We start from the raw sequence: 25,798 nt of genomic DNA, 5'->3' as shown, positions 1-25,798 counted from the left end.
CCCATTTCCCCTATAGGCACAGAGTAACGTGTATTTACATTAGAACTGGTAGTGGTTCAGAAAACACACACACGGGTTGGGTTTTTTTTGCAAAACAACTGAACTGGTGTGCAGTAAGAGGGATAACAGCCAGTGACTCGAAGGACGCTCACACCTGGGGCTCATCCTGCTGCGAACCCAACAGCAGCAGGAGTCACCACCCAGCCCCTGCCGGCCAGCTCCAGCCCACCCCTGCCTGCTCCTGCCCCTGCCTGCTCCTGCCTCTGCCTTCCCGTGCCTGCCTCTGCTTGCCCCTGCCTGCTCCTGCCTTCCCCTGTCTGCTCCTGCCTTCGCCTTCCCCTGCCTGCCTCTGCCTGCTCCTGCCTTCCCCTGCCTGCCTCTGCCTGCTCCTGCCTGCCTCTGCTTGCCCCTTATCCCTGCCTGCCCCTGCCTGCCCACCCGCCTGGCACTGCTGCTGCACGCCCGACACGGCTCTGCCTTACAAACAGCTGCTGGAATTGTCTCTTCTGATCCAGAATTTTTTAAATGATGCAGAAGGTCCTGGAGTGCTGAATAAAACCCCCAGGAATTTTGGCTGAAATCAGTTAAATCAAGATGCCTGTAAAATTCATGGGGTTTGAGCCTTTAAGAGAATAGCAGAGGGTGTAAAGTAGAAAAGTTACCTTTATAAATAGCCCTCAGTACAGCCCTTTTGCAGCGGGCATATTTTCAGTTGGTAAATTGTAAACCGAGAATATAAATGTGTTTTGTTTTGGTAGAATATTAATATCCTTTACAGAGCTGTTAAATTTCGACAGTGTCTGTGAAAAAACAGGAGAAAGATTTATGAGAGTGCTGACAGAGCGTATCAAAACTGCAAACTGTTCCAGATGTTAAAAAACAAAATCCCACCTTTCACTTAGAAAAAGATTTGCTCTGATTTACAAGAACTGGCATGGAATTCGTTTGGAGTCAATGCCTGAGTGTAGGAAAGGCCGTATGGCGAGGCGCGGGCTTGCGGGAGGCGAGGGAGGAGGACGGCTTCGGTGAGCCAGGCTGATGGTATATACAATGCATTTAAAAATATATGTCTATAAGCAGACTTTTCCACACTGATCAAATGTATCCATGTCTTGAACAAAAGGCTCCTCTAAGACAAGCTCACAGTCATCGCAAGCTTCAGCACAACGGTTTAAGATATCAACCATGCTTAGCATTCAACAGAAACGGTTTGTGAGTAGCTAGGGTCACCGGAATCTCAGCATCCGATTTCAAAAGTTACAAAGACTGTAGCAGTTTGGTCTATTTCTGTTTAAAAACTCTATGAGTCACCACCAACTATAGTTCCTAGAAGTGTTACTGACTGCTAACTCGGACCCCAAACATCCCCAGCTAGGGAAACCAAGCTAGCAAGTGACACAGACATAGAAAGGCCTCCTAAAACAAGCGGTCAGCGTGTTTTGCATGAGGGTATGTATGTCTGCACTGCTAATCCCGGAAGACTAGTGTCGGTATGTACAAGGCGATCGGAGTTTCGGGCTGCGAGGCGGAGGGCGGGCGGCCGCAGTGCCGCAGCTACACGTTAATGACAAACTCGGGGTTAGTGTAGGAGAATCCAGCAAACTCGTTCTGGTCCAAGTTCATGATGAAGAGTTTGTCCGTGGGCGTGAGCTCCACCGGCTGCCGGGTGAACTCTTTGTCGAAGTTGGAAGTGTCTCGTTTGTCTTTCTGTTAAACGGAAAGGACAGAGTTAAAGGCGGGAAGGGGGAGCGTGAGCGAGTGAGCGAGCGAGCGGTGGCAGCACCCAAGGGTGCTGTCCTTTGGTGTCGTGCCGGCACCCCCGACCTCTGCATGGTTTCTCAAGCTGCTGCCGACGAGGAACAGCCACCCAGGCAGGCAGTGCAGCCCCTGTACGACAGAAGCATCCCCCCTTGGCGGGTAAGAACAGAACAGTACCCGCTCAACGCGCTTGAAACACACAACCAGAAAGTAAAGGGACACAATGAGAACGCGGGGTGCTGGGGAGGGCCACGTCGCTCCTGGGCGAGCGTCCCTCCTCTCCTGGCCACTGCGAGAGAGAGCAACATTGCGGTTTCTCAGCATGCACAACCACCACTGCAAACGGAGACTCACAATGCACAGGAGGAAGGAGCCTGGAGGAAGCAACATGCCTCAAAATGGAAGCAAACATTCAACACCATTTCAAAACTTTCACAAAATGATCAGCTGTAAGAGCTCCTTTTGCGTTAAGCTTGACTTTTTAAAAATTTCTGCTATGATATGGTATTAACCAAAAGTGTTTTATTGATTTGAGGATGTGATTTGCTCCAGGGTTATATATAGAACATACAGTAGTTCAAAACCTTGAAGAATGAAAATTCCACATATGCAACCTTTCAGCATTTTGATTTCGTAAGAACAGCTTCGCAGCTACATCCAAGCCAAAAAAACTAGTAATAAAAAAAAAAAAAAAGGTAAAAAAAGGAAAGTTATTGTCTTGGTTAGCGCTGGCGACCTCCTATTAGCACTGCAGAGCCCGTCAGCTGGGAATGCTTGGGCCGTTTTTGTGTGTGTGTGTGTATCAGGGATGCCCAATTAAGGCATGTTCTGGCTGTGGGAGGTTATGTGCCGTGGCTGAATGGGAAACCAAAGCGCTGAAGATACAATATCGGCACCCAGGATCCTTCATCAGTAAAGAAAGGCAGTGGAGGGACGTCCCACTCCCTGCGATGCTGAGCGGTGTGAGCAGCCAGGCTGCCCGTGGGCTGGGAACGTGCAATGGGGACAAAAGACCTTCCTCATCTCTTTTCCCTGTCTCTGTGTAGGAGCTTAAACAAGAAAGGAGCACAGAAACACCCTCCCCGCGTGTCTAACTACCTCTAAAGGCTGCGCATGGTGCTGGGATGCTGCTGGGGGGTGACGGGTGGGAGACCCACAGCATCACCTTGCAGCATCACCCCATGGCTGGACCAGCCTCACCGGGGAGCACTGCACCTTCCACCGTGGCTTCATTTTCACTGGCAATTGCAGCCACCCCCTGACTCCATGCTGGAGGTGACCTTGCTCTGATGTGACGCTGGCATGACCCTGCCACAGATTTGGTGCCTTGCAGAAACCTGCAAAACAGTCTTTTTTTCTTTTTGTCCCCAACTCTGCCTTCGAGCAGGGCCAGGAGCTGGCCTGCACTCTGCTACAAGAGATTTCCAGCTCTGGCTCATTTTGCCAGGTCATGCCAGAGGGCCCCGAGGGGTATCTGCGGGGGCTCCGCCGTGCTTGCACCTGCTGCTCCACCACTGGACACGCAGTGTCCAGCTGCCAGTGGAACCAGTTTGTGCCCCCAGCCCGCTCCCTCCCATCATGGCCATCCTCCCCCGCTGCTCTGCACCGATGAAGCACCTGCCGGGTGATATGTTGTGTCCTCACTGCAGCATCTCTCATCCCACCAGCTGCTGCTTTCCGGGGATGCTGGGGGCAGGGCCATTAGCACCTTCATGCCTCAAGGAGCCTGGCCAGAATATAGCAAAGAGCCAGGTCCTCCCTGCCCTCCTGCCAGCTGGGCACAGCCAGGAGCACCACACCACACCTCTGGAGACAAGCCCCATGGCCGGCAGTGGGGCAGGACCTCCATGGCTGCTCAGAGACTCCGTTTGTTGCAGAAGGCATCCCATCAGGATGGCATCAGCCTTGCAGGGGGAAGGCCAGAGAACAATGAGAGCCAAGGACAGCTGAGAGGAGATGAGGTGAAGAAAAACAGGGCTGGAGCTCAAGGGACAAGGAGGGAAAAGCCAGGAGAAGAGCCAGGATGTGGCTGTGCCATCAAGCCAGCAAGCTGTGAACATGCAGTGGTGCTCAGGGCAGCAGCATCGTGACCTGCCGGCCCCAGCCTGTCCCCGAGCAGGGGCTGGGTCTCTGCCTTCCTTTCGGTGAGGGACACGCGGGAGCAGCAGTCCCCGCAGGGCTCTTCTCCACAGCACAGAGAAGGAAGATGATGCAGATCCAGGGGCACAGAGCAGGAATGGGGATGGGCAGACAGAGTGAAGGAGCTGACTCCAGGTGCAGCGTCCTGCCAGGCAAAGGGTGAAGGAGCTGAAATGCAGGTGTAAGCCCTCCTCGGTGGATAGCAGTGTCCCCCCTAGGACGAGAGGGGCTGCCGTGGGGCCATGGAAAAGCAGAGGCAGTGCCCTTCGCTGCGAAGAGGCTGTTTTGAAGTGGTTGCACAGGGACTCTCTCTTGTGGCCCCAGCACGTGCCGAAGGAAGGAGGTGATGGTGGCAGCAGGCTCCTGCCCCGCTCCTGGAGGGATACTGAGCAGACCAGATGGTGCCTGAAGACTACATCCACCTGAACCAACATCAGCCAAGACAACACCATCCCACCAAGCCAGGAGCTTCTCCTAAGTGGGAATGCTGTGGGATGCTGCAAAGGGGAATGAGATGTCCACATGTGCCACTGGTGCAAATTGCCACCGCAGTCCTCAGCCCGTCAGAGTGGCACCAGAGAGGGTGAGCGCTCAGCCTGGGAGCCCCCGGGTGAGCAAAACCTCCTGCTGCTTTTCAGCAGCAGAAAGCTCTGGCAAAGGCTGCGACGTGCCTGGGAGGGGGCTCACAGCAGCTCAGCTCCCCCTACCCCAGCTCCTCCCTCCAGGGGCTCGGCAGGAAAGCACAGCACCAGGAGGGCCCAGCTGCGAGTGCAGCAAAGTAGAGTTTGATCATCTCTTACCTTGAATTTTGTCTGAAATTGGTGGCAATTTGGCCTCTGTCAAAGATGATGAATAGCCTGGGAGCAGGCAGGGAACGGCTACGTGGATCTGGTAAACAGAGAGAGGGGAAGGCAGGGGAAATTCAAGGCTGAAAATGCCTCCAGCAAAGGGCTAACTGATTCTGGGAGGTGGCGAAGAGCCCAGGAGGGACAGCGTGGCAGAGGCACTCCAGGCTCCCGCATGCCCAGGGCAGCGTGACTGGGAATGTCTGGCCTGGAACAGCATTTGTGCCTGGACCATAGAGGATGGGAATCCTCCCCAACCAGTGCCGCTGCCTCTGAGCCCCTTCCCCATGGTCAAGCTCTGGGGCTGCATGGGCAGCGGATGCCAGGGAACAGCTGCTGCCGGTGCTGCTGTTTGGTGCCTTTCAGAGCAATCCTACAGCGTTCAGAACCACAGCAACTCAGCAGAAGCGGATTTCCAAAGACAGAAGGGAAATTCTGCATGTGCTCAGGAGAAGGGAGGTTCACAGGAACCTGTAATCCCTCTTTAGCTGAAACTGCCAATTGCTTTTAACAACTGCTCCTCTGAGAGCGCACAGGCACGGCGCTGAGTCACCGACACGGCGCTGCCTCGCCGAGAGCCTCGCCTCTGCAGGCTCCAGAACACTGAAGCGCATACCGCAGTTGTCTCTGTTCAAGGCATTTAGAGATCCCCAAGTGGCAGAGCTCTGCTCGCCTCGGCAGCACCATCCCGATACCTCAAATCATCCTTCATCCAAGGGACATCGGAGAGAAACTCCTTTCCCTGTCCGTATTTGAGCAGCACGAGTGAGCAGGGTCGCTGGCTGTGCTGCATGAGCTGGTGCAGAGGACACGCAGGCATTTGCTCTCCACTTGGAAGGTGCTTCCAGTACGTCGCGCCTTGGTTTGGGGACAAACGCTGCAGAGGACGAACGGGCCATGGCTCCACCGGTGGTGCAGGAGGCTGCGCGGTGGTATGGGCTGCTGCCTGCGCTGCTCTGCCGGGAGCTCTGGGGACCCCCTGTGCCCCTGCACCGGCACCCCCGAGCAGCCAGGGCAGCCTCCAGCCCTCGGCGCAGTGCAGCCCTGACTCTTGGCGCTCCTGGCGTCTCTGATAGCCCAGAACTGCAGAAACTCATTATTGCCAAACACATGCAGGTTTCTTTGACATTATTTCTCACTTTTTATTTTATGATCAGTATTGGGAAAAAAAAAATTGGCACAGTACAACTTAAAGCAGATTGGTACAGTGACAGCCCACAAACATCTGCAGGAGAGTATAAAAGGAAGCTGCATAATAGTTATTGTTTCAAGAGAAATTCACCCTTCCTGAAATGTTTTCTTTGATGCCTGAAACAAAACTTAGGCCATTTAAATACCTAGCTGCTTTTTTTTTTTTAAAGTAGGACTATTAGTTGAAACAAGTTTCTTTACAAGATTCATATCAGAATTCACAACACTGTTCAAAGTTAAATAGCATCCCATTTGTGTTAATACCACTTTTGACACATTTAAAGCGCAGGTAACAAACTCAATCAATTGCTTTGGCATTTGAAAAAAAGAAAAAGTTTTGCTATGAGAACCGGTGCTGCATGGTATTTACTAGGGTGACCATGGATTCAAAAGCATCTGCAACAGCTCTTTCATATCCCTTTAAAACTGGATATGCCTCTTTTGATTTAAAAAAACACTCCTGAGCAACTGCACCATCAGGAGAAATGTTTGCAGACAGCAGACCTGGCTTCCCCGATCACTCATTGCTGCTGCTGCAGGCCCAGCGCAGAGAGCCCCACCGGCCCGGAGCTGCGGCGGCCAGGGGTGCTGCAGGGGGTCCCAGCACGGCAGGACAGTGCTGCCAAGGGAGGCGGCATCGGGAGCAACTGCTCCGTCCTGGCAGAGAGGCTCGGCCGGCAGCACCCGCACTGTGGGGTACACGTTCACACTGGGGTAAGGTTCATTAAAAACACTTACTTGCCACTAAGGCTAAACATTACATTTTCATGATTATATTAAAAGACTACAAAAAGGGAAGAGCAGGAAGCAAAGCACATGCTGAGATTTCTCCTAATTGCCACAGCTTACACCTCTCCGTTTTACCTCCATTAGCCAATGAACTGGTTTCGTTTTCTACAAATAAAATGTCATAAAAGCACATCTGTAGCGCTTACCGTGCATCACCCGCCCTTCAGGCATGCCCCAAGTCACGTGAAGACACTTCTGGCTTTGAAATATGGTCACTCTAGTAGTAGTGCTAAAGGAAAACCATGAATGCAAGTTTTGCAATGGAAAATGTCACCACAACAGCAGTTGGGACTGGATGATAGAGATGCAGGAATGACATCTAAACAGCTACTTAGCTCTTGGCTTCAGGTTTAAAAAACTCAGAGTTAACAAAGGAAAATCCTTCGAATTCTGACTGGTCAATGTTCCTGATGACTTCCTGGTCAGGAGGTGTTAGGACGGGTGGATGGCGAGTGAAAAACCGGTCGAAGTTTTCAGCATTGCGTCCACACTATGAGAGGGGAAGAAAAGAACGTATGGTGGGTGGAGAAAGAAGCGCATGGGATGCGGCTGCAGCCACCCGCCCATCCTCGCCACACGCCGCCGCCCCTTATCTTGGTGCAGCAGTGGCAGAAAAGAAAAAGGTGCAAAATACGTATGAGCTTTGTTAGTTGCAAAGCGATGTTATCTCATGGCACAGCCAGAGACCTGCAAAACCCTCCGGCTGTGCCATGGCAAGTAATTGCAGGAGAGCAATGAGATGGGAGTGCAATTACTTGCTGTCGTTCCCTGCCTACACGCAGGACTGTACCTTCTCTTGGGCTACGCCACGCACAGGGCAGCTGCTTCTGAAAGACCCCTGCGGCTTCACCCGCTCGGTCATCTCGCTTTCCCCGCGAGGGGGAAGTTTTCGTCATGCCTGGACCGCTTAGAGGCTTCTCCTTGCTCCTGCCCAAGGACAGGGCTTCTCACCTTCCGCACAGCTCTTGTAAACTGCTGCTGGCTGAAATCTTAGTGCAGGCACTTGTGTATGGGAATTTCCAGGGCTGCTCCATCCCTTCCCCACATGCCCATCAGACCCTGACGGTCCGTGCTGGTGCCCGGGGTGCTGCTCGGCTGAGGCAGGCGGGAGCTGGGGAAGTGGGGTACTCCTGCCCGCCAGCCGGGCTCTCCACTCGGCACCCCGGCACTCTGCACTGCGACTGGGCAAGGCTGGCTGCCCCTACAGACCCTGCCCACAGCCACCGTTTTCTCTCTGACCCCTCTGCAGGCAGCCAACGACAGCTCCTACTTCAGGCAGGGCAGGATTCCAGGAGCACCGGTGAGCTCTCTGCAGCCACCAAAGCCAGGCAAGAGAGGAAACCAAAAGCTCTGGCATCTGGTGACCACTGTCCCGGCTGGCGTGGCACTGTGGGGCCTGGAAAGCACCCGAGACCGCCAGACCCTCACGGCGTTGGCCAGCACCCATCCATTGCTGCTGGGCTGCTGTGGAGCAGGAGCCGTGGGCAGCAGCTGAGGATCTGGCTGGCTCCGCTGCAGTCTCTGCAGCGAAAGGGGGAGGTCAGGAGCAGGAATACATGCCAAATGCCTTATTTAATTTTCTTAGCAATCAAAACAAGGGTCCTGTAACTTCCCATGCAGCAAGTCATGATTTAATATAATAATAATAGCAATAGCTAATAACAGGTGGATACCGAGTCACTGCAGCAGCTACAAATTGCACTCAATTACTACCCATCACGTGCATGTCACATCCCTATGAACTGCATGTAATGACTTCACTTGAACGGCTGGCGAACTCTCCCCTCTGTTCAGCCGTCACACAGCCGATGCTCTCCTGGCCCTGTTTTATCCAAAGAGATGCAGAAGCCAGCACCTCTTGGTCCCTCAGTTCTCCCCTTCCATTTCCCCACGGAGAACATAGGTGTCAAGTGCTGGGACACTTCCTGGCATTTAACTTTCATTTGCTAAGGAAACAGATTTACATTTTTAATAAACATCAGACTAAATATAATAAAATATTAAAGACAAATACACATAAACTTCCACATTTCCCAGTTCATTCCTCTGCCACAGAGGTTTCAGGGAAGACAACGTGAACATCCATCACCCTCCAATGGGATGTTTCTTTGGCAGCTCTTGTACATTCTTACAGTGCCAAGTGAGACACTTCTTATCCCCAAGCCTCTAAAAAAAGTTCAACGGGTAACGTCTGAGTCGATTTAACCCTAGCTACAGCCACACTGAATGCCTGCTCCTCCAGCCCCTGAGCCCATCCTTCCACACCGTTGTACCTCTCATATTTTGTCAGGCCATGCCTTTGCCTGCAGCACATTTCTAGTCTGGATTTGTTCAGCTTCTGCTCCCAAAGGCATCTCCTGTCCATGACTGTGAGCTCAGCAGGGTTTCCAACCCAGCGATCTTGGAGGCGCTTTTCCCCTCCTGCACCTCTTCCAGGCTCCCTGGTCACACGTGCTGCAGCATCAGCTCCGCAAACACAGCTCCTGCCCCTGGCCACAGCTCAGCCCACCACTGAGCCCAGGCAACAGCTCCTGGTGTGGTAGGTTACAAAATGATTTGCTCTTTTTTCAAGTATTTTGATGCAAAAATGATTTGGTGCCACCCATGGGAGCAGTTAGGCAAAAAACCCCCCCATAAATCCAAAGACAAACACACACCACCACTACCCCCCAACCAAACACGCAAACACAAGGCAAACCATTCACCAGGAGGTTGCCGAAGATGAGAGCTTCCCCAAATTGCAGTTACCAGTTTCACAAAGCCTGGAAGTTGAAGTCATGAAACAAAGAGACAGGGGCTTTCCAAAGCCACGTTGTCCCTAGTTTTCCCCCTCGGTGCCGGGATAAAACAAACTACGAGCAAGACTACTGGGGAAATCTGCAGCGCTTAGGGTGAGCCGCACAGTCACACAGACCGTAGCAGGGTTTACTGGCTAATAAGCTGCTCACCTGCAGATTCTATCAACTCCCAACATTCAGCAAAAGCCTTACAGTGCTTTGAAAATATAGCTGTCATTGCCTATTAGCTTCATGAGACCTTGGAGGAGACATGCAAGGCAGTTTGGGTGAGATGTCTGACAGCACTAGCCACCTTCTTGCTGCAAAGAAATGTGCTGTCTTAAAAAAAAAAAAAAATCAAACTAGCAACCCCATAAAGATTTTCAAACTAATCCTTATGAAATGCTTCCAGTTATTGAAATAGAAAGCACAAACATATTTTTAATAGGCATACTGGCAAGCAATAATTCTCACTATAACGCAACAAGGCAAGAATGTTAAATTTTAAAAGTTCCATCTAGCCACAGTATTTAATTCCCAGCTTTGTGACGTTCGGAGACTTTCTGTTCAGATGCCTAAGAACTTGACCTGGTCAGCAAGCCAAAGAGCATATACTCCTCTTTGGGAGCTTTCACATGGATAAAATACCTTAAGGCTGGGAATTGGCCTGGGGTTTATAGAAGCCACATGCAAGCCCAAGGTCTACAGGCTGTGACCACGCGCTTGTGCTGTCCTGCACGCCACATCCCGCAGTGCCGCAGACGGCCGCAGGCTCTGGGGAATGCGGCAGGTTTTATCCCAGCAGCCAAGGCCCAGCACCGCTGGAGTTCTGGACACGGGGTCTGGCCCACACGCCTGGGATGAGACAGCAAGAAGGATCCGCACCGCTCCAGACGGCAAACAGTCGCTATCTGCAGGAGCACCACCTTTAAAGCTTCCAAAATTAAGTTCCTCATTAAGAGATGGGAGACATGCTGTATGAATTTTTACATTTTTGCTAAAGCCACATTGTGAAAAATCTGCCTCATTTTAGTACTATATTAATGTACAGGCATCACTCCATCCTGAATGGAGAAAGGGGGAGGCTGGCAATTTATCTTACATAAATCCCCAACGTGTCCTGTCTAATATTTATAGCCAGCATAGAATGACATTTTTTTCAAGCTGCAGAAATAAAACTGTCAGCTTAGAAGATAGCCTTTTTATTTTATCGGTTTCTAGCTTGATTTCAAATAGAGACAAAAGGCATAATAAAATATTTTCCATTGATCCCCGAGATGCAATCAAAGATCATAAAAAGCTGAGGACGGCTGTTCTCCTGCTGAGACTAAGCCCTTGCTCCCAGCGCTGCGGAGAAGCAGTGGGCTGGAGACACCCTTGATTTCCCAGTTTTTTGTCCCAAACCAGCGGTACAGACAGAGTCCCACCGGCCTTGGAGGCATCTCTTGGGCGAGCCCAACCTTCCTGGTGCTGCTCTGGGTTAGCAACCTGGGTGCTTGCTGCCCGGGGGAGGATCAGGGCTCAGACACTTGTGGCAATAGATGTGTTGTGTTTAGGGGAGTTTGGGTCACAGCATGAGCCTGGGGCTGAGCCATGGGCAGGAGGAATGATGGTGCTTTTCGTTTGTAAGTGTCCAGCTAACCACCCAGGACCCAGCTCAGGATGCTCCAATGCATTCCACTTCATCCTTGCTCCAGACAAAGGCTGGGAGCTTTCACAGTGAAGGTTTTCTGATGTAGGACTCTCCCCTATATCTATCTCCCCCTACAAACAAAGCCAAATTTCTTCCCAAAACACTGAAAATACCGGCTGAACAATCAGAAGGGAATCTCAGAACGCCTTGATGGAACCCTGAGGCTACCAGAGCAAATCTTGACTTGATTATGAGAGCAGATGTTTAACCTTAACACATCTGACCGCCTCCTCACAGCATGCTGCTGCCCCCTCAATCCTTAAATCTCACCTGATTAGGAAATCACCAATGCAAACATCTGAACTCACCTCGCAAAGACTGAAACTAAAGCTATAAAAATGCACAGGCAGGGGAACCAGAGTTCTCACACATCCAAGTCTACAAATGGCATTTCAATATTAATTAATTCAAAGCAGATAAAATAAAATTAATTTATGCAATTAAAAATTATTAGATTAAAAGCATTTTTTTTTAAACCACTGTCCTGTTGTGAGTAATCCTGTGCCATGTGATTTCAACGCTTTCAAAATGAGGAGACTTTTCAAATCACTAGGCTTTATGTAAAGTAAAAGGAGTAATTAGATACCAAAACCAATAATTATCTCAACGACAGAAAAAGCAGACAGGGAAAGCAGGCAAGTGTAAATACACTCCCCAGGGTAAATGCAGACCCACGAAAGGAATTGTTATGCACAAGCCAAACCACGGAGCAGCCAAGCACAGCCCCATGTCAAAACCGCCGAGTTTCTGCACACTGGAGACAACCCAGACCCTGATCTGTCTCGTTACCATCTCTGTGATAAAGGTTAATCAAGCACAAAGCAGGAAGCGACACATGAGCTCTTGGGAATTTATTTTCAGCTCTGGGTATGTAACACCCAAGCCAGGGAGACGGCTGAAGTGTCTATCTTTCCTTTGGTGTAAAATGATGCAGGTTTCTAGGAAGTGATGTGAAGCCCTTCCCGGCACGTAGCTGCTGGGAAGGCACGGAGGGTCCTCACTCACATCCACACTCACTACCTGCAGGGATGTTACAAAATCATAGAAAAGTGGCCAAAAAATGGTGGGTGCTACACAACAGGGGGAGGTGCGAGCTGCCCACCCAGCTGCTCTGGGACGGGACCTTCCCCAGTGCCTCCGTTTCACCTCCTGCACCCACCCGCCTGGCCACAGGGCTCACAGACGCAAGATGAGGCTTAGCGCTACTTGAGCCATGAGCAAACCCGAATTAACGATACCTGCTGATTGCAGAATTTGTTGACGTGAGGCTAAAGACACTGGACTGGGCTCTGCTCGCCCCTGCCTTGCGCTGACAGGACTGAAGCGCCCGGCACAACACGGTGCTGGAGCACTGGAAGGCTGCGGGCGCTTGTGGGCAGGTAGAACCCACATTTATGTATTATTCCGTATTTTGAAACTCTGGCTTACAGGCAATCTCTGCAACCTTACCTTTATAGAAGCCAATTAGAAAAAAAGAAAAAAAGAAAAAAAAAAAAAGACTTAAGCCAAGGCGAAGAGCTGGGCTAGCACAAATCCCCCTCTCCGGCTGGCACTCAACCCCTGCATAAACAGCTGAAGGTCAAACCCAGTAAATAACGTCCTTCCCCGTGAGCCACTGAACACGCTGTGAAGTTCCCAAACCCAGATTTTCATTTCTGTGCTGCTCTGATCTGCGCTCACAGCTGGCATGAAAGGAGCAGCATTTTCCAGCACAGATGCATTGCTGTTGAAATACCAGCTATCAGCAGGTACCTGAGTTGTCTTAATCCTACCTAAATCCTAAATCAGCTGCGCCTACCTTGCTGTTAAACTTCCTGTCCTATCCCATGGAGAGTTTTCCCCAGCACCAGCCATGAGGTGAGAAGCGACAGACGGCAGCTTACCGTCCCCCCTTCCACGGTCCGGCGTCAAAAGGATTTTTAAAGAATAAAGACATTTAAAGCAGGACAAAATTTGCACAGTTTACAACATAAACCCAGTAATAAAGCACTTGTGACAGAATTCAGTTGTTTTTAGCTGTAGAACACTGAACAGTAACGCCACGCCACAGCACAAGGTGAACGGCATCACTGGGGAGCTGCTTGGGAGGGAAGGGCAGGCAGGGCTATGGGCAGGGCTATGGGCAGGGGCTGCGGGCAGGGGTGCAGGCAGGGCTGCGGGCAGGGGTGCAGGCAGGGCTGCGGGCAGGGGTGCAGGCAGGGCTGCGGGCAGGGGTGCAGGCAGGGGCTGCGGGCACCGCTTCCTCGGCAAACACCGCGGTGGGAACCAGCCCGTGTCATGGATTCGGGAGAGATGTGGGCTCCTGCAGAACAAGTCCCCCGAAGCCCCGGTGCCTGCTCAGGCTTCCTGACGGACCCGGCTGCGGAGCAGCACCCTCGCTGGGGCTCACAGCCTACCCTGCCGCCTGCCTCAGCACCCCTCGGACAACAGCTGGGTCCCACCCTGAGCCAACAGGTCATGGTGCGCACAAATAACCCCAAATACTTGCACACTGTTCTGCTTTGGTATCACAGCTAATGCCTTCCCAGCGACGCCTTTCCCACAAGGTCTAATGGCTTGAAGATTCCGTTCCTTCCCAGGGAAAGGGAGGCAGGCAGCAACTGAGACCTCTGCGCTGCCATCCCAGCTGCTTACCGGCAACCTGGATCTCCACATGTCTGAGGCAGGAAGGAGAACGGGACATTTTTCTCTTTGCTGGTGCAGAGGGCAGCCCAAGACTGCACCGCACAGAAGCGGCTCTCAGCCGTGGAAGCGAAAGGCTCTGAGGACAGTGCCCCATATGGTTCCCTGCAAAGGTGTCACTGCGCAGCAGCTACCTTTGTACAAATACTTGCTGAAGTTAAAGTACGCAGTGCAGAACGCACAGAGGGCACCGCTGGCAGACCTGGAGCAAGGAGCAGACCCCGGGGTCGGCACTGCTGCCCCATCTGTACTGCGTGCCGGGAGGCAGAGCCGGTTGCAGGGTCTCCTGTCAGGCCCACCTAACGGGTGGTTTGTTCATACTGGATCAGTCAAGCAAGGAGCTGTAGAAGGGAAAAGGCTGCTAGAGCAGAAAGGCACTTAAAGGCAGGAGAGCTAAAGGAGCCGAGCACCCTATGCCAAGTGGACTCCCACTCCATGTCTTCCCTGAAAGCAGAAATTTTCCAAACACTGAAAGGGGCCCTTAAAAAGAACAGGTTTACTGTAAAGCAGAGGAAAAGCAGACATGTCCAAGGTTGTTAAGGGCAGTGGGGCAGAAAGGCTCAGTTAAATCCATGGAGCATCTCTGGACAGACTGATGGATTAAGAGAACATGCAATGTCCCCACCTTGGTCACTGGGCATAAATATCAGTCCGTATCAGCCGTGTAAATCAGATTTAACTTTGGATTCACCGTTTTCTGTAGAACACCAGTGCCCAGCTAGGGCGCAGCAGCTAACAGGAGGTGGAGACATGTGAATAAGCCCACGCCTTAAGGAGCTGGACTCAGACATAGCTGTGACCCTGCCAGCCCAACAGTGGCAAAGAGAAAAAGAGAAATCCAGGGAGAGATGTCCCTGTCCCCGAGTCTGTGGTCACTGCTGCCTGTGCACCCTCTCCTGGGAAGGGCAGAGACACCACAGGCAGGGGGATGCGGCAAACCGACATGCTTGGGGTCACACCAAGAGGCTTGAGCACGGCAGCTTGCAGGCTCGTGCCCTCACACTGCTCCGCAGGAATCCTGTCGCAGCACGCAGGACACTCTGCGGCTCCGGTGCACCCCTGCGCTGGCACGGGCACTGCATGGCCAGCTGTCACTGCAAAGACGGCTGGACCAAGGCGCAGTCAAGAAGTCTCATCTTTCTGACAAAGCTTTCAGATTACTCATGCCTCCACCTCAGCTTGGCTGCTGGCAGCTTATCTCCCCCTACAGCCTCACACGCCCAGCGCACACGGCATCTCTCGCTAGCAGAGCCCAAAGCAAGGCAGGGATGACAAAGAGCAGCCAGGTTCTCCTCGCTGCAGAGCTCCTCTCCACCCACGTCAGCGCCCACACGTGAGCCAGGCTCCAGTCTTCCACTGCTTTACCTTGGAGAGAAACTGTTGGGTGAAATACAGCTCCACTGCCAATGCAAATAGACTACGGTGCTGAGCTAGATGTTGAAACAAAGTTTAGATTAAAAAAAAGAGAGCTGTTCAGCTTAAGAAGAAGGGAGAAAGACACCAACAGAAACACTGACCCCGGGAAAACGAACAGACAGTATTGCAATGCAATTAAATCCGTGAGCTAAACACGTGGTGTTTCTACCCCTGCAAGCCAGAGCGAGACAAGGCATCCCAGAGTTATCCTCTCATGGCAGCGGTCTGACACGTGCCAGATCTGGGGAGACACGATCTTCTAAGCAGACAGAGAGGCAGTACCTCCATGCTGTGGGTAGGACAAGCAGCGCCCGCACATACATCTGTGTGCGTGCACCCACGAGCACGAGAGAACCGGCGCGTGGGAGAGCAGCAGGGAAGAAACACGCTTAACGCAGCCACACTTACAGCCTTTGGCTTGAAGGGAGGCTGGATCTCCTTGCGCTCCAGCTTATCCCAGTCGATGTAGCGGAAGAATGCGTGCTCCTTGATGTCCCGCTCCCCTTCTGGGCCGCATCCCAGTCTCTTGGCAGGGTGCTTGGTCATCAGCTTGGGGAGAGGAAGAGAAGAAACAGTCACTCAGAGGGTGTCCAGCTGCTTCCCAAAATGCCCATTTTGAGAAGTTCCCAGGATGCTGTGATGCCCGACTGGGCAGCCTGCGCCACACAGCCGCTGCCCCAGGACACCCCGCATCAGGGTCTGCACCCCAAGAGGGGCTCCCATCTCCTCCACCGGCTTTTGGCACTCGGAGCAGAGAACAGAGGGAGGAGCCAGAGTGGCTCCAGGGACAGGGAAGGCTGCCTGGCTTACAACAGCAGACTAAAGCAGGTCACCGGTACATGAGCACTGGGTGGGATAAGCACATCCCCTTTTCCTCTGGGAATAAAATTGCTTCACCACGAAATACTGTCAGGGTGCCAGCAGAGCTCCCTGCATCGCTGCAGTCTCACCAGCCTGCTACAACGGGGGAGCAGGATGCATGCAAGTGTGCTTAGTGGTCCCTTTGCTTGGTAGCAAACTTCTCAGCATCTGCATAACTAATTTTAGAGGCCAGTGCCCATTTGAGATGAACAATCTGCCCTCAAAATCTTTCATTAGCCCTAGAAGCAGAACCCCCACTTCTCTGGAGCCATGGCAGCAGAGACAAGAGGCGAATTTCTAATGAAAGAGTCAATTTGGAGGAAAAAAAGCACAAACAGGCCATTAATGTTGTTTATCATCTAAACTTCTCTTCTCTGGCTCAATAAGAAAAGTGAAACGGGCCGCAGGAATTAAGGGCAGCTGTACAAACATTAATATCCTGGGGGTATTGTCTGAGCTGTGTTCAGAGATCTGATGGAGATTCCAAAGATTGCTAAGATGTTGATAAGCATGGAGAATATGAGCCGTACACCTGCAACAAAAGGGCTACTTTATTAAAAGCAGGGCACTTAAAACTGATCCCGGAGCTGTGCAGAGGTTGCAGCGAGCCTGACCACGTCCCCAGGGCCATGGGTCTGCGAGGGACCCCACCGTCCCCCCGTGAGCCCCCAGCAGGGACAGGGCACACCTGCAGCTCTGGGGAAGGTGCCAATGCTCCAGCAGCAGAGCACAGAACCCCCCCAGCCCCCTGCTGAGGCTGGCCCGCCCCTGAAAGAAAAGATTTTTCTAAGCAAGCATTTTCTGACAGAAACACATCAGCCCAAGCAGCCAGGCAGCCCGTCGTGCCGCAGGGAGTGAACGAGCCCCTGCCAGGTCCCCTGGGCAGAGCCCCCCTGCCCCAAGGGGTAAATGCTGTGACACCCACCAGCCCGGCCATCCACCACTGTGCAAAACGCTTGCTCGGGGAAGCTGATCTTTAAAAGTTACGCTACAACAGGGAGCTGAAAGCCAGGAAAAGCCTGCAAAAAACTACAAAACCCCCACTAACTAATAATCCAAACCCCAACAAACGTGAAGCGGGAGCGGAGCCACTAAGCACCCTGCTAGCAAACCGCACCTTCTCCATGGCAAGCCAGCGACGAAGGCAACTTGCGGCTGAAAGACCGACGGAGCGAGGCTTCCCGAAACCCACATCACCCCCTGCAAACAGCACGGACACATCAGGCTTCGCAAGCTGGACAAGTGGTTTTCCAGATGGTGAGAACTGCCTCTGCTCAGGGCAAGGACGTGACTGGCATCAGCACCGGTCTCCAGAGCCTGTCCCCATTTGATGAGACATGCTGGAGCCACTGCTGGAGAGGGAGGGCCACAGGGTGCCAGCAAAAACAAAAGCAAGACTTGAACTTGCTTTTATTTTTTAACTAATTAATTTTTTTCTAACTTGTTTTACCTTTTTTTTTTTTTTTAAATATACAGTTTCCCTTGGTATTGCGGCATGCAGCCCTTTACATAAAAAAAACCCCAAAAAATAAATCCCAGTGTAAGAAGCGTGGCCAGGTGGAAGATGTTAAGTATCTTGGCCTCAAACAAGCGTGGCAGCATCATGGGTGAGCAGGTGGGGCTGGATCTAGCGCACTGTCCCCTGCCAGGAGCGGAGAGCGGTGTCACCAGGTGCTGCTGGCAGCACGGGTGGGTGGCCCTGGCAGGCAGGGAGCCCACTGCCAGCTTACAGTCCCCCTGCTGCCGAGGCAGCACAGTGAGGCAGGTGACACGCCAGCCCCTCAGTGCTGCTTCCACATCACTCTCGGCACACGGACAGGCGTCTGCCTGTGGTCCGGCTGCCCCGGTGAACCTCGCCGCCTCTTGGCTCTCACATCCACCCCAGCTGAGTCAGGTTCAGCTGAACAAGAGGATCTTTGTGTCTCCTTGGCGGGCTCTGGACAGCCCCCCGACAATCAGTCTGGTCCCACTCAGCTGTGCTGAAGCAGGAGAATAAGCAGCGTCCTGTGACTCAGTCGGGTTTTCCTAAAGCAAGTCTCCAGTAACAACGCAAGAGCCTGAAACTTGCTAATAAACTGATTTAGTGATTTGTCGCACCAAATAGAATTGTAGAATCATTTAGGTTGAAAAGGACTTTTAAGATCATCAAGTCCAACCCTTAACCCAGCGCTGCCAAGGCCACCACTAACCATGTCCCTAAGCGCCACACCTGTGTGTTGTTTGAACACCCCAGGGGCGGTGACTGCAGCACCCCCTGGGCAGCCTGTTCCAGGGCTGCACGACCCTTGCAGGGAAGGAAGGTTTTCTAATATCCCATCTAAACAGCTTAGTTTGCATTCAGCAAACATGGGAAGAAATCTGTGCGTGGGTCCCTGCTGTTAACTGCTGATGCTGAACGCGCCGACACACTGTCAGCTTTTGCTGCTGGAGATCACACGGGGCAAGGCAGGAAAGCAGCTCTGTGCCTGCAGGTCTGGCAGGGTGATGGTGCCGGCCAGCAGCTGGCTGCTCGGTCCTCACGCCTCCCAGTCCAACTCCCGGCTCTAGCTGCCTCCCGGGGCCCAGCAAAGCTGCCGAGGCTGTGCCACACTGGGGGCACCCCCAGGAGAGCCTGATCCCCCCACACGCACCCAAGTGAGAATGGCTACAGCTCTGCTTGCATCTGCTGACTGTGCACATGCTTCTACACACACATTCCCCCACTAAATCCAGTCTCTCCTCTTACTAATTACCTTTTCCAGCCAGAGCCTAGCTTCCTACCTGCTGCCTTGTGCTGGAAACTGTTTTACACACACCCGTGCAGTACTGTGGTTAAACCCTTGCTTCCTCAGCATAACACAAACACACACCAAATTCAGAGCAGCTCAGCCAACTAATGAATCGTAAAAGATTTTCTACTTCATGTACCTGCCTGTAAAGCTGAACAGAGCTGTACTACAGTGCAGTTATTCAGTATTTTCAATATATGCATCCAGAAATTAAATTTTCTTGTTTTCCTATTGTGCTTTTATGCATGTGAGCATGAAGGCACCATCTGTTATTGATATATAGGACCCCATAAACATGCAGACTGATTCTCCTGGCTTACATAGGATAATCATTTAGCTTTGTTTGTATTAAACAGAAACAAGTTGATTTAATCCCCATACTAACACAGTGAAAACCCTTTGGGCTTCTGCAGATAAGGAAGGGTGCTTTAGACCAAATCACGCTTGATGTTTGCAGCTCAGATACAGGGAAGTCCAAGTCTGGACTCAACGGCTTTGCTAAACCACCACTTTATTTTTTGTCTCGGGAAGGCAAGCGGGTGCTGCATGTTCATGGGCTTCACCTAACAGCAGCCCATTCTGCACCACAAGGCACAGCGGATCCACATGATCTGTGTCCACATTTGATAAGACCCCACAGCTCACGGCGGCAGCCCCCGCCAGGCCTGTCCCCATCAGGGCACCAGCCCCTCTGCTGACCCAGCACACAGCCTGAGGACACTTCTGTGAGGCTCAGCCGTGCCACCGCGGCAGCACATCCCAGCCCCAGCCCAACCACAGCCTGGCATTTCTGCCAGAGCCAGGAAAGCCCTTGGCACCCAGCCGTGCTCACCATGCATGGCCCCCAAACGCTCCCACCTTCCAGCCGCCTTTTTCCTACCCACAGCCACCCAGGCATGGGCACTGCCGCTCCTGCGAGGGCTGCGGCACGGTGCTAAGCAGCTCATGTGCTTCTCTCAGGCAGTGCCATCAGCAGAAATACGACTCAAAATACCTGTAAACTTTACCGCAGAAAACATGCCATTTTATGTCTTTGCTACCAGGCAGAGATTAAAGAGGGAGCTTATACTCGCAGGCAATCTGTTCACCTGGAAAGGGCTGCTTTGCTCAGGCGCAGTCAGACCCCTCCATATGGGACGGAAAACGGCTGATGGCTTGTGCCAGTGCCCACACACACATGCATGCTGCTCCACGGGTCTGAGCCGGGAGCCTGGCTCCTGACAACCGAGCCAGAGCTTGAGAGCCCAACGCCAAGCTACCTGCACCACAGACACCGCAGCTCCAGCATCAGCCTTCAGAAAAAAAAATCTGAGTTGATAGCAGAGGAGGGAAATGCTCCATTTGATCTGCTAATTGATACTGACTGTTGAGTCAAGGAGCTGTGTTCTGGTTAACTCTCTGTTTTGCTTCCCAGCCAACAACTGATTAACACTTGTTTCTTGGCTCAGGCCAATACAAGGCTTTCAGGATCAAATGCTTTTCATCTCTGAGCTGTGCAACAGTAAGTGACGACTGGCACCAGCACGCTGGAGCGAAACTGGGTGGGAACAACAAAATTGTTTTGGAGGGTATGGCAGTGAAATACCAAACTGTTCAGGTTCAAGAGCAGCTCCAGGTTTAAGAGCAGCAGCTTCTCCAACTGCTTGTTCTCTGGGCTGACCCAAGGCTGGGTTTGTGCCCTCCTGGAAGACCCACCACATACCAACACAAACAGCATGGCCTGGATGCCCCTGCAGTTAGTTGAGACATATTTCACTGTATTCCAGAGGAACATATGAATATTTTGCTTACTAATGGTTCTTAAATACCACGCATATTCTAATTAAACTTTCTGGTGTAGCAGTTTGGTGGCAGCAAAGAATGTCATGAGTTTTTTGGGTACTCCCCTGAAACAACAGTTGTACAAAGGGAACCACCACCTTGCTGCCAAAAAATACACAATTTATAAAGTACCGAGCCCTCCATACATGGATAAATATCCTCCCATGCAGCCTCACATTTTGAAAGTGAAAGAAGCCATTGCAGTACACCCAGCAAATGTTTCATCCACAGTCTCTTCTTGTCTGTTTACAGCATTCACATTTTGACTGATGCAACAGTAAATAAAGCCGACAGTGAGACTGGTCCCTGTTCCAGCCTCTGCTCTCTTGGGCACTGCGAGGAAAATGATGTTCAGCATCACCCAGCATCTTCCCTTCCTCCTGCCCAGCCAGGAACACAGTGGACTTTCCGTTACATCCCAACCAATGACAGCAAGAGGAATGAGGGACAGTGAGAAAGTTTGTGGAAATTCCCCCTTCGATCACCAGCGTTGTTTCTGAATTAAGGATGTGATTCTACTATGTTGTGCTGAAGGTGAGTGCCAGGTGGCCCGGACAGCATCCCCTCCCTGTGCCCGTTCCAGGCAGGAACACCTGCAGCAGACTTTCCCCACGGGCCAAGTGAATACTCCTCCTTCCCACAAGCTCTGAATCCTGGCAACACTGGGAAGAAGCTTTGAAATGCCACAGTGGGAGCATTAAGCACAAGATGTGTCATTTGCAGACAGAAACGTTATTTTGAAATATAGAATGTTTGGATATTGTAAATACTAACTATTAAAAGCAAACATTTTTAAAATTCCTACACAAACATATTTATAGCACTGTTTAACACTGGCTGGCTGAGATGAGGCTCAGTCCCAAGCAATAACCATACGCATAACAACATCAGGACCTAGCCAGCCTTTACTCATCACAACCCAAATTAATTCAGACTGCATTTAAGTCTTGCCTCAGCCCATTCCACAGAGAGCTCAGGACACTGGGCAACACAGAGCTTCGCTGGGAATTAAGAGATACGGTAATGAAAATACTGCCCCGACCCAACAGAGATGCACACCAGCAGGGAACTTCAGGTGCCCCTAAAGGGCGACTCGCCGTCGCTAAATGGAACCCTCTGCAGGGAGAAGGCTTTGTGTCTGATCTTAGAAGAACTATTTAGAAATCACATTCATTTACTCTGAGCGTCGTTTTTCTTTTCAGGCAAAGATGCATAAAGCTCCCTTGTTGTCACCTACTGGGCAGCAGGGTCCCTGGGGAGATGCCCTCAGCACCCACATCCCAGCCAACATTCCAGTTTTCTCCTGACCTTCACCTTGAGCAAAGACAGCCCAGCTCTCAAGCCCTACCTGGATTTCTGCTCAGTGTAGTGTAACAGCACAGAGAGAATCTAGGCATTATTTTTAATTAGGTTTTGTACATACACACGAATTAGCACATGGTGTAGCTCTAGGGGCAAAGAGCACCAGAACACAACCGAGTTCTGTCAGATTACCCTGGCGCTGGGAGCCTGCAGTTGGGACCAGGGTGAGGGGGACGAGGAGAAGGTGGGACCCCCGGGCACGCAGGGCTGCACAGTGCGGAGCTGCACGGACAGCCCTGCGCCCACCGGCTGCACTGTCCTCCTGGCAGAGGATGCAGGCCAGCCCTTACCCCTTTGCAGATTGCCACTGCCTCCTTGGACATGGACTTGGGGTAGGCCACATTGTGCTCCATGATGGACTGGAAGAGCTCGTCTTCATCTTCACCCTCAAAGGGAGCCTAGAGCAAAACAAACAGAGGTTCAGTGCATTTCTCGATCTTCAAGTTTCCCTTTGCTAGTGTGACCATCAGCCACAAAACCAGCCCCGGCTGCACCATGCATCTCAGCATCGCGGTCCCCGGAGCTGCATCCATGGCTTCATCTCCAGCACAGATGAGACAGTGCCCTACCACGTGCCAGCAACAAAACAAATTACACATCAGCATATGCTCACAGTGGAATTTAACACAATCCCATAGGAATCAATTAAAATTCAATTACCTGGCCAGCTAACATTTCGTAGAGCAGGACTCCAAATGCCCACCAATCCACAGACTTCCCATAAGGCTGATAAGCAATTATCTGAAAACAACACAAACAGCCGGATTACACTCCTATTTTTAACCTGTTGGCACAATGCAAACTCATTTCGAGTTGTAGTCCAGGTCAAAAGGACAAGGTTATTTACTGAGACACCAGTCCCCGAATGGTGGGAAATTACAATTATGAACAGAGCGCACGATAGGCAAAGAGTTCAGTAACTTAAAAAAAAAAATCTTCAGTCCTCAAACGTGCACTAAATATTAGAAAAAACCCAGAATATTCACTGTGATCTGAGACAGATTCATTCTGATTCAGATGAAACTTTAGCAGATTTGTTGTGCTCTTGCAGACTTGTCACAGCCAGGCACGTTGGAGCTGGAGCAGCAGCCGTTCTTGTTTTCCCTGATGCACTTTGGGATTTTTTTTTTTTTCCACTGACTTCAGTGCAGTTGCTTTGAAATAACAACAGAGTCTGTCCCTCTGCGGATGGTATGTGGCCCTTTAAAACAGACTTGCAGCATATGGGTAGTCAAAACCCTCAGCATTCCAGGCTGCCAGTTTGCTTTCTATTATTTATTGCAGAACATCCTTCACAAAATAACCTAATAACCGACAGCCCTAGCCTCACCTGAGGAATATGGCTGCTTTGGAGTTCAGACATAACTTCAGGGTTGGTTGCTTTGTTTGCTTTAATTTTAAAATGTCAACATTTATTTTGGATAAGGCACCAAAACATGAATTTTTCTATTTTCCCATAACTTACTCTGCAAAATCTGAAATACCCTAGATTTCATAACGATCCGACACTGCAGCAAAGCCACCCAACTAATCCGCCTCCGTGGAGCAGCTGCCCTCACCTGCGTACACCAGTGTTTTGGGGTACCTAGAGCAGCACCCAACAAGGGGGTCCGTCCCTCACTAGCCAGACCCCATGTACAAACAAGACAAGCGGCTGGTGGAGAAACGGACCCAGTCCTGGGAGAGCCCTGTGGTACCTTCCCCCAGCGCCTCCGCTGCTCAGCTCCCTACGCCCCCCAGCTCCCTGCGACCCCCGGCTCAGGCGTGCAGCAAGATGCTGGGTCTGTGCCCTCAGCCATGGGCTGTTGACAGGAGCCAGCCCCTCTCCTTCCCCCCCTCCAGCTGGGGGGTCCCCCAGCCCTCCGGCACCCAGGCTGCCGTCATGCCTGAAAGGGAGCGGTGACAGGTCCAGCGCAGGGACCGCAGAAGGAGCCGGGTCCCGGGGGCACCTTTCTGCTTCCCAGTGTTGCTCAAGCTCCAGTTTATCTGCTTGGTTGCTGCTGACAGGCGTCACTTCAGCGTTCGGGGTTTGACAGGCCTTGGGCTTTGCCATCTGTTACTTAACGCCAAACAATTACACGATTTATTCAACCTAATTACAGAATCCTATTCTGCAAAGATTCCTATACTCAAGCACAAATGCAAATCGTATGCTAATCATGGGAGAACGTACACAAGAATTCAGCCCCAAAGGTCTGTCCCCACGCAAGGCTCCGGCCCCACAGCTCCGTGGCTGTGGGCAGATGTCGCAGCCTCAAGGGTCCTCATGTTCAGCCACCCCTGCCCTGGCAAAAGACCCCTGCAGTGTCCAGCAGGATCCAGCCAGGAGGTACCCCGAGATGCAGGTTGGGGGCTGTCACCCTACCTAAGCAGAGGTAAGTTTCATCCTGCAAAAGCATCAGCACCGAGGGACGATTAGAGAACAAGACCGATGCCAATCTCCTGTCCTGGTCCTGGTCCAGCCACACGGCCAAATGGGGTGATGTGACCCTGCCCACCTCCACACGCTGGGCCAGACCCTTCCCACCGAGGCCAGACACCGAGTCCCACCTCCGAAATTCCTCAGCTGCACCTACCTCAAGTCCCTCCTACTTGTCCTTCAGACAATTTAGGAGTGCTCTGGGACATTTAGGTGTGAACTGTTTGCACCATTAAGGCCTTCAAAAGAAAACAGTACTTAGAAGAAATCCTTGCAGAAAAGCAGCTTCTGCAAATTGAAGTCAGGGGCTGCAGGCTGGGGAAGGTCACAGCCCAGCAGCTGAAGAACAGGCTTTGTTAGAGGAGGTTACACGCACAGGTCGTTCGCACTTGGTACCCGTCACCTTGGCACACAGGGCTCTGCCTTAGAATAGAAAAAGTCCTGAAAATGGGTCAAGCAAATCACAGGACATTTTTACCCTGTAGACATGTTGGCTTGAGAGCACTGCAGCTTCCTGATGGGAGGAAGCATGGCACGGCAGAAGGACCCTGGAGTGGAGCGACATGCAGGGACCTGGGCTCAGCCACCCAGCTGGAGGCCACGCCAGAACTGCAACCCCCCATCTCCATCCACACAATGCACACGTTCACTCTGAGACCCACTGGTAGCATGCTTTAACATCATTCCTGGGTACCGTAGTTACTTGCATCCTAATTTCCCATTTTTTTTTTCCTTTTGGGAAAAAAACCCCAACCCAGTATTAGAGCAAGGGAGAAGAAAATAAAGAGCTTAAGTGATAAGGCTCAGGCAAATACCAAGAGAACTGGTCATTTGTCCTGCTTTGAAAGAGTATTAATCACAGACAGCGACTGAGCTATGTACCAACAGAACACCAATATTAATCTTGGTAGGATGAGGATATGTAATATACATCTGAAAAAGTAATTAAAAACCTCTCTGGCTGCAGCAAAACACAACGTAGTTTAGCATACAAGCACGTCTAACTACGTCCTAGCAAACAGAGTCTCCTCTAAAATATTTAAATGAATAAATATTAATCTCGTCACTGAAAATTCAGCAGAGTGAAAAGGTTTGAGAGGGGTATTTTTATGTTAAGGGAACAGGCGTTTGAAAATAATTACCTATCTGAATTTCACAAGTCTGACATTAAATTGCACCCATATAGCACTTCATGTAAGTGTCATATGTGACTCCATCATGTAAGCAATAACCAAAGGCACAGTAACTTCGGTGTGATCTACAGCTGTGGATAGGGA

General features: G+C 51.5%; 1 protein-coding gene across 2 annotated transcripts in view; it reads right to left on the bottom strand.

Annotated features, from left to right (window-relative positions):
* Positions 1 to 466: 466 nt before the first annotated feature.
* The window catches only part of PRKCB (protein kinase C beta), a 129,509-nt gene continuing 104,177 nt past the window's right edge, over positions 467 to 25,798 (bottom strand). Inside the window, exons 14-17 of one of the 2 annotated variants that reach the window (XM_056334964.1) lie at positions 22,763 to 22,843; positions 22,393 to 22,500; positions 15,699 to 15,839; positions 467 to 1,707 (exon numbers count right to left, since the gene is read on the bottom strand). In XM_056334964.1, coding sequence (XP_056190939.1) covers positions 1,555 to 1,707; positions 15,699 to 15,839; positions 22,393 to 22,500; positions 22,763 to 22,843 — 483 coding nt within the window. In that variant the 3' untranslated portion in view covers positions 467 to 1,554. Of the gene's footprint in view, positions 1,708 to 5,855; positions 7,213 to 15,698; positions 15,840 to 22,392; positions 22,501 to 22,762; positions 22,844 to 25,798 lie in introns of those variants that run through there. The other variant, XM_056334963.1, reaches the window with a different exon arrangement.

The sequence above is a fragment of the Falco biarmicus genome, chromosome 4, assembly GCF_023638135.1.
Source record: "Falco biarmicus isolate bFalBia1 chromosome 4, bFalBia1.pri, whole genome shotgun sequence".
Lineage (NCBI taxonomy): Eukaryota > Metazoa > Chordata > Aves > Falconiformes > Falconidae > Falco > Falco biarmicus.
The sequence above is the reverse complement of the archived record's forward strand: the minus strand, read 5'-3'. Positions and strand labels throughout refer to the sequence as shown.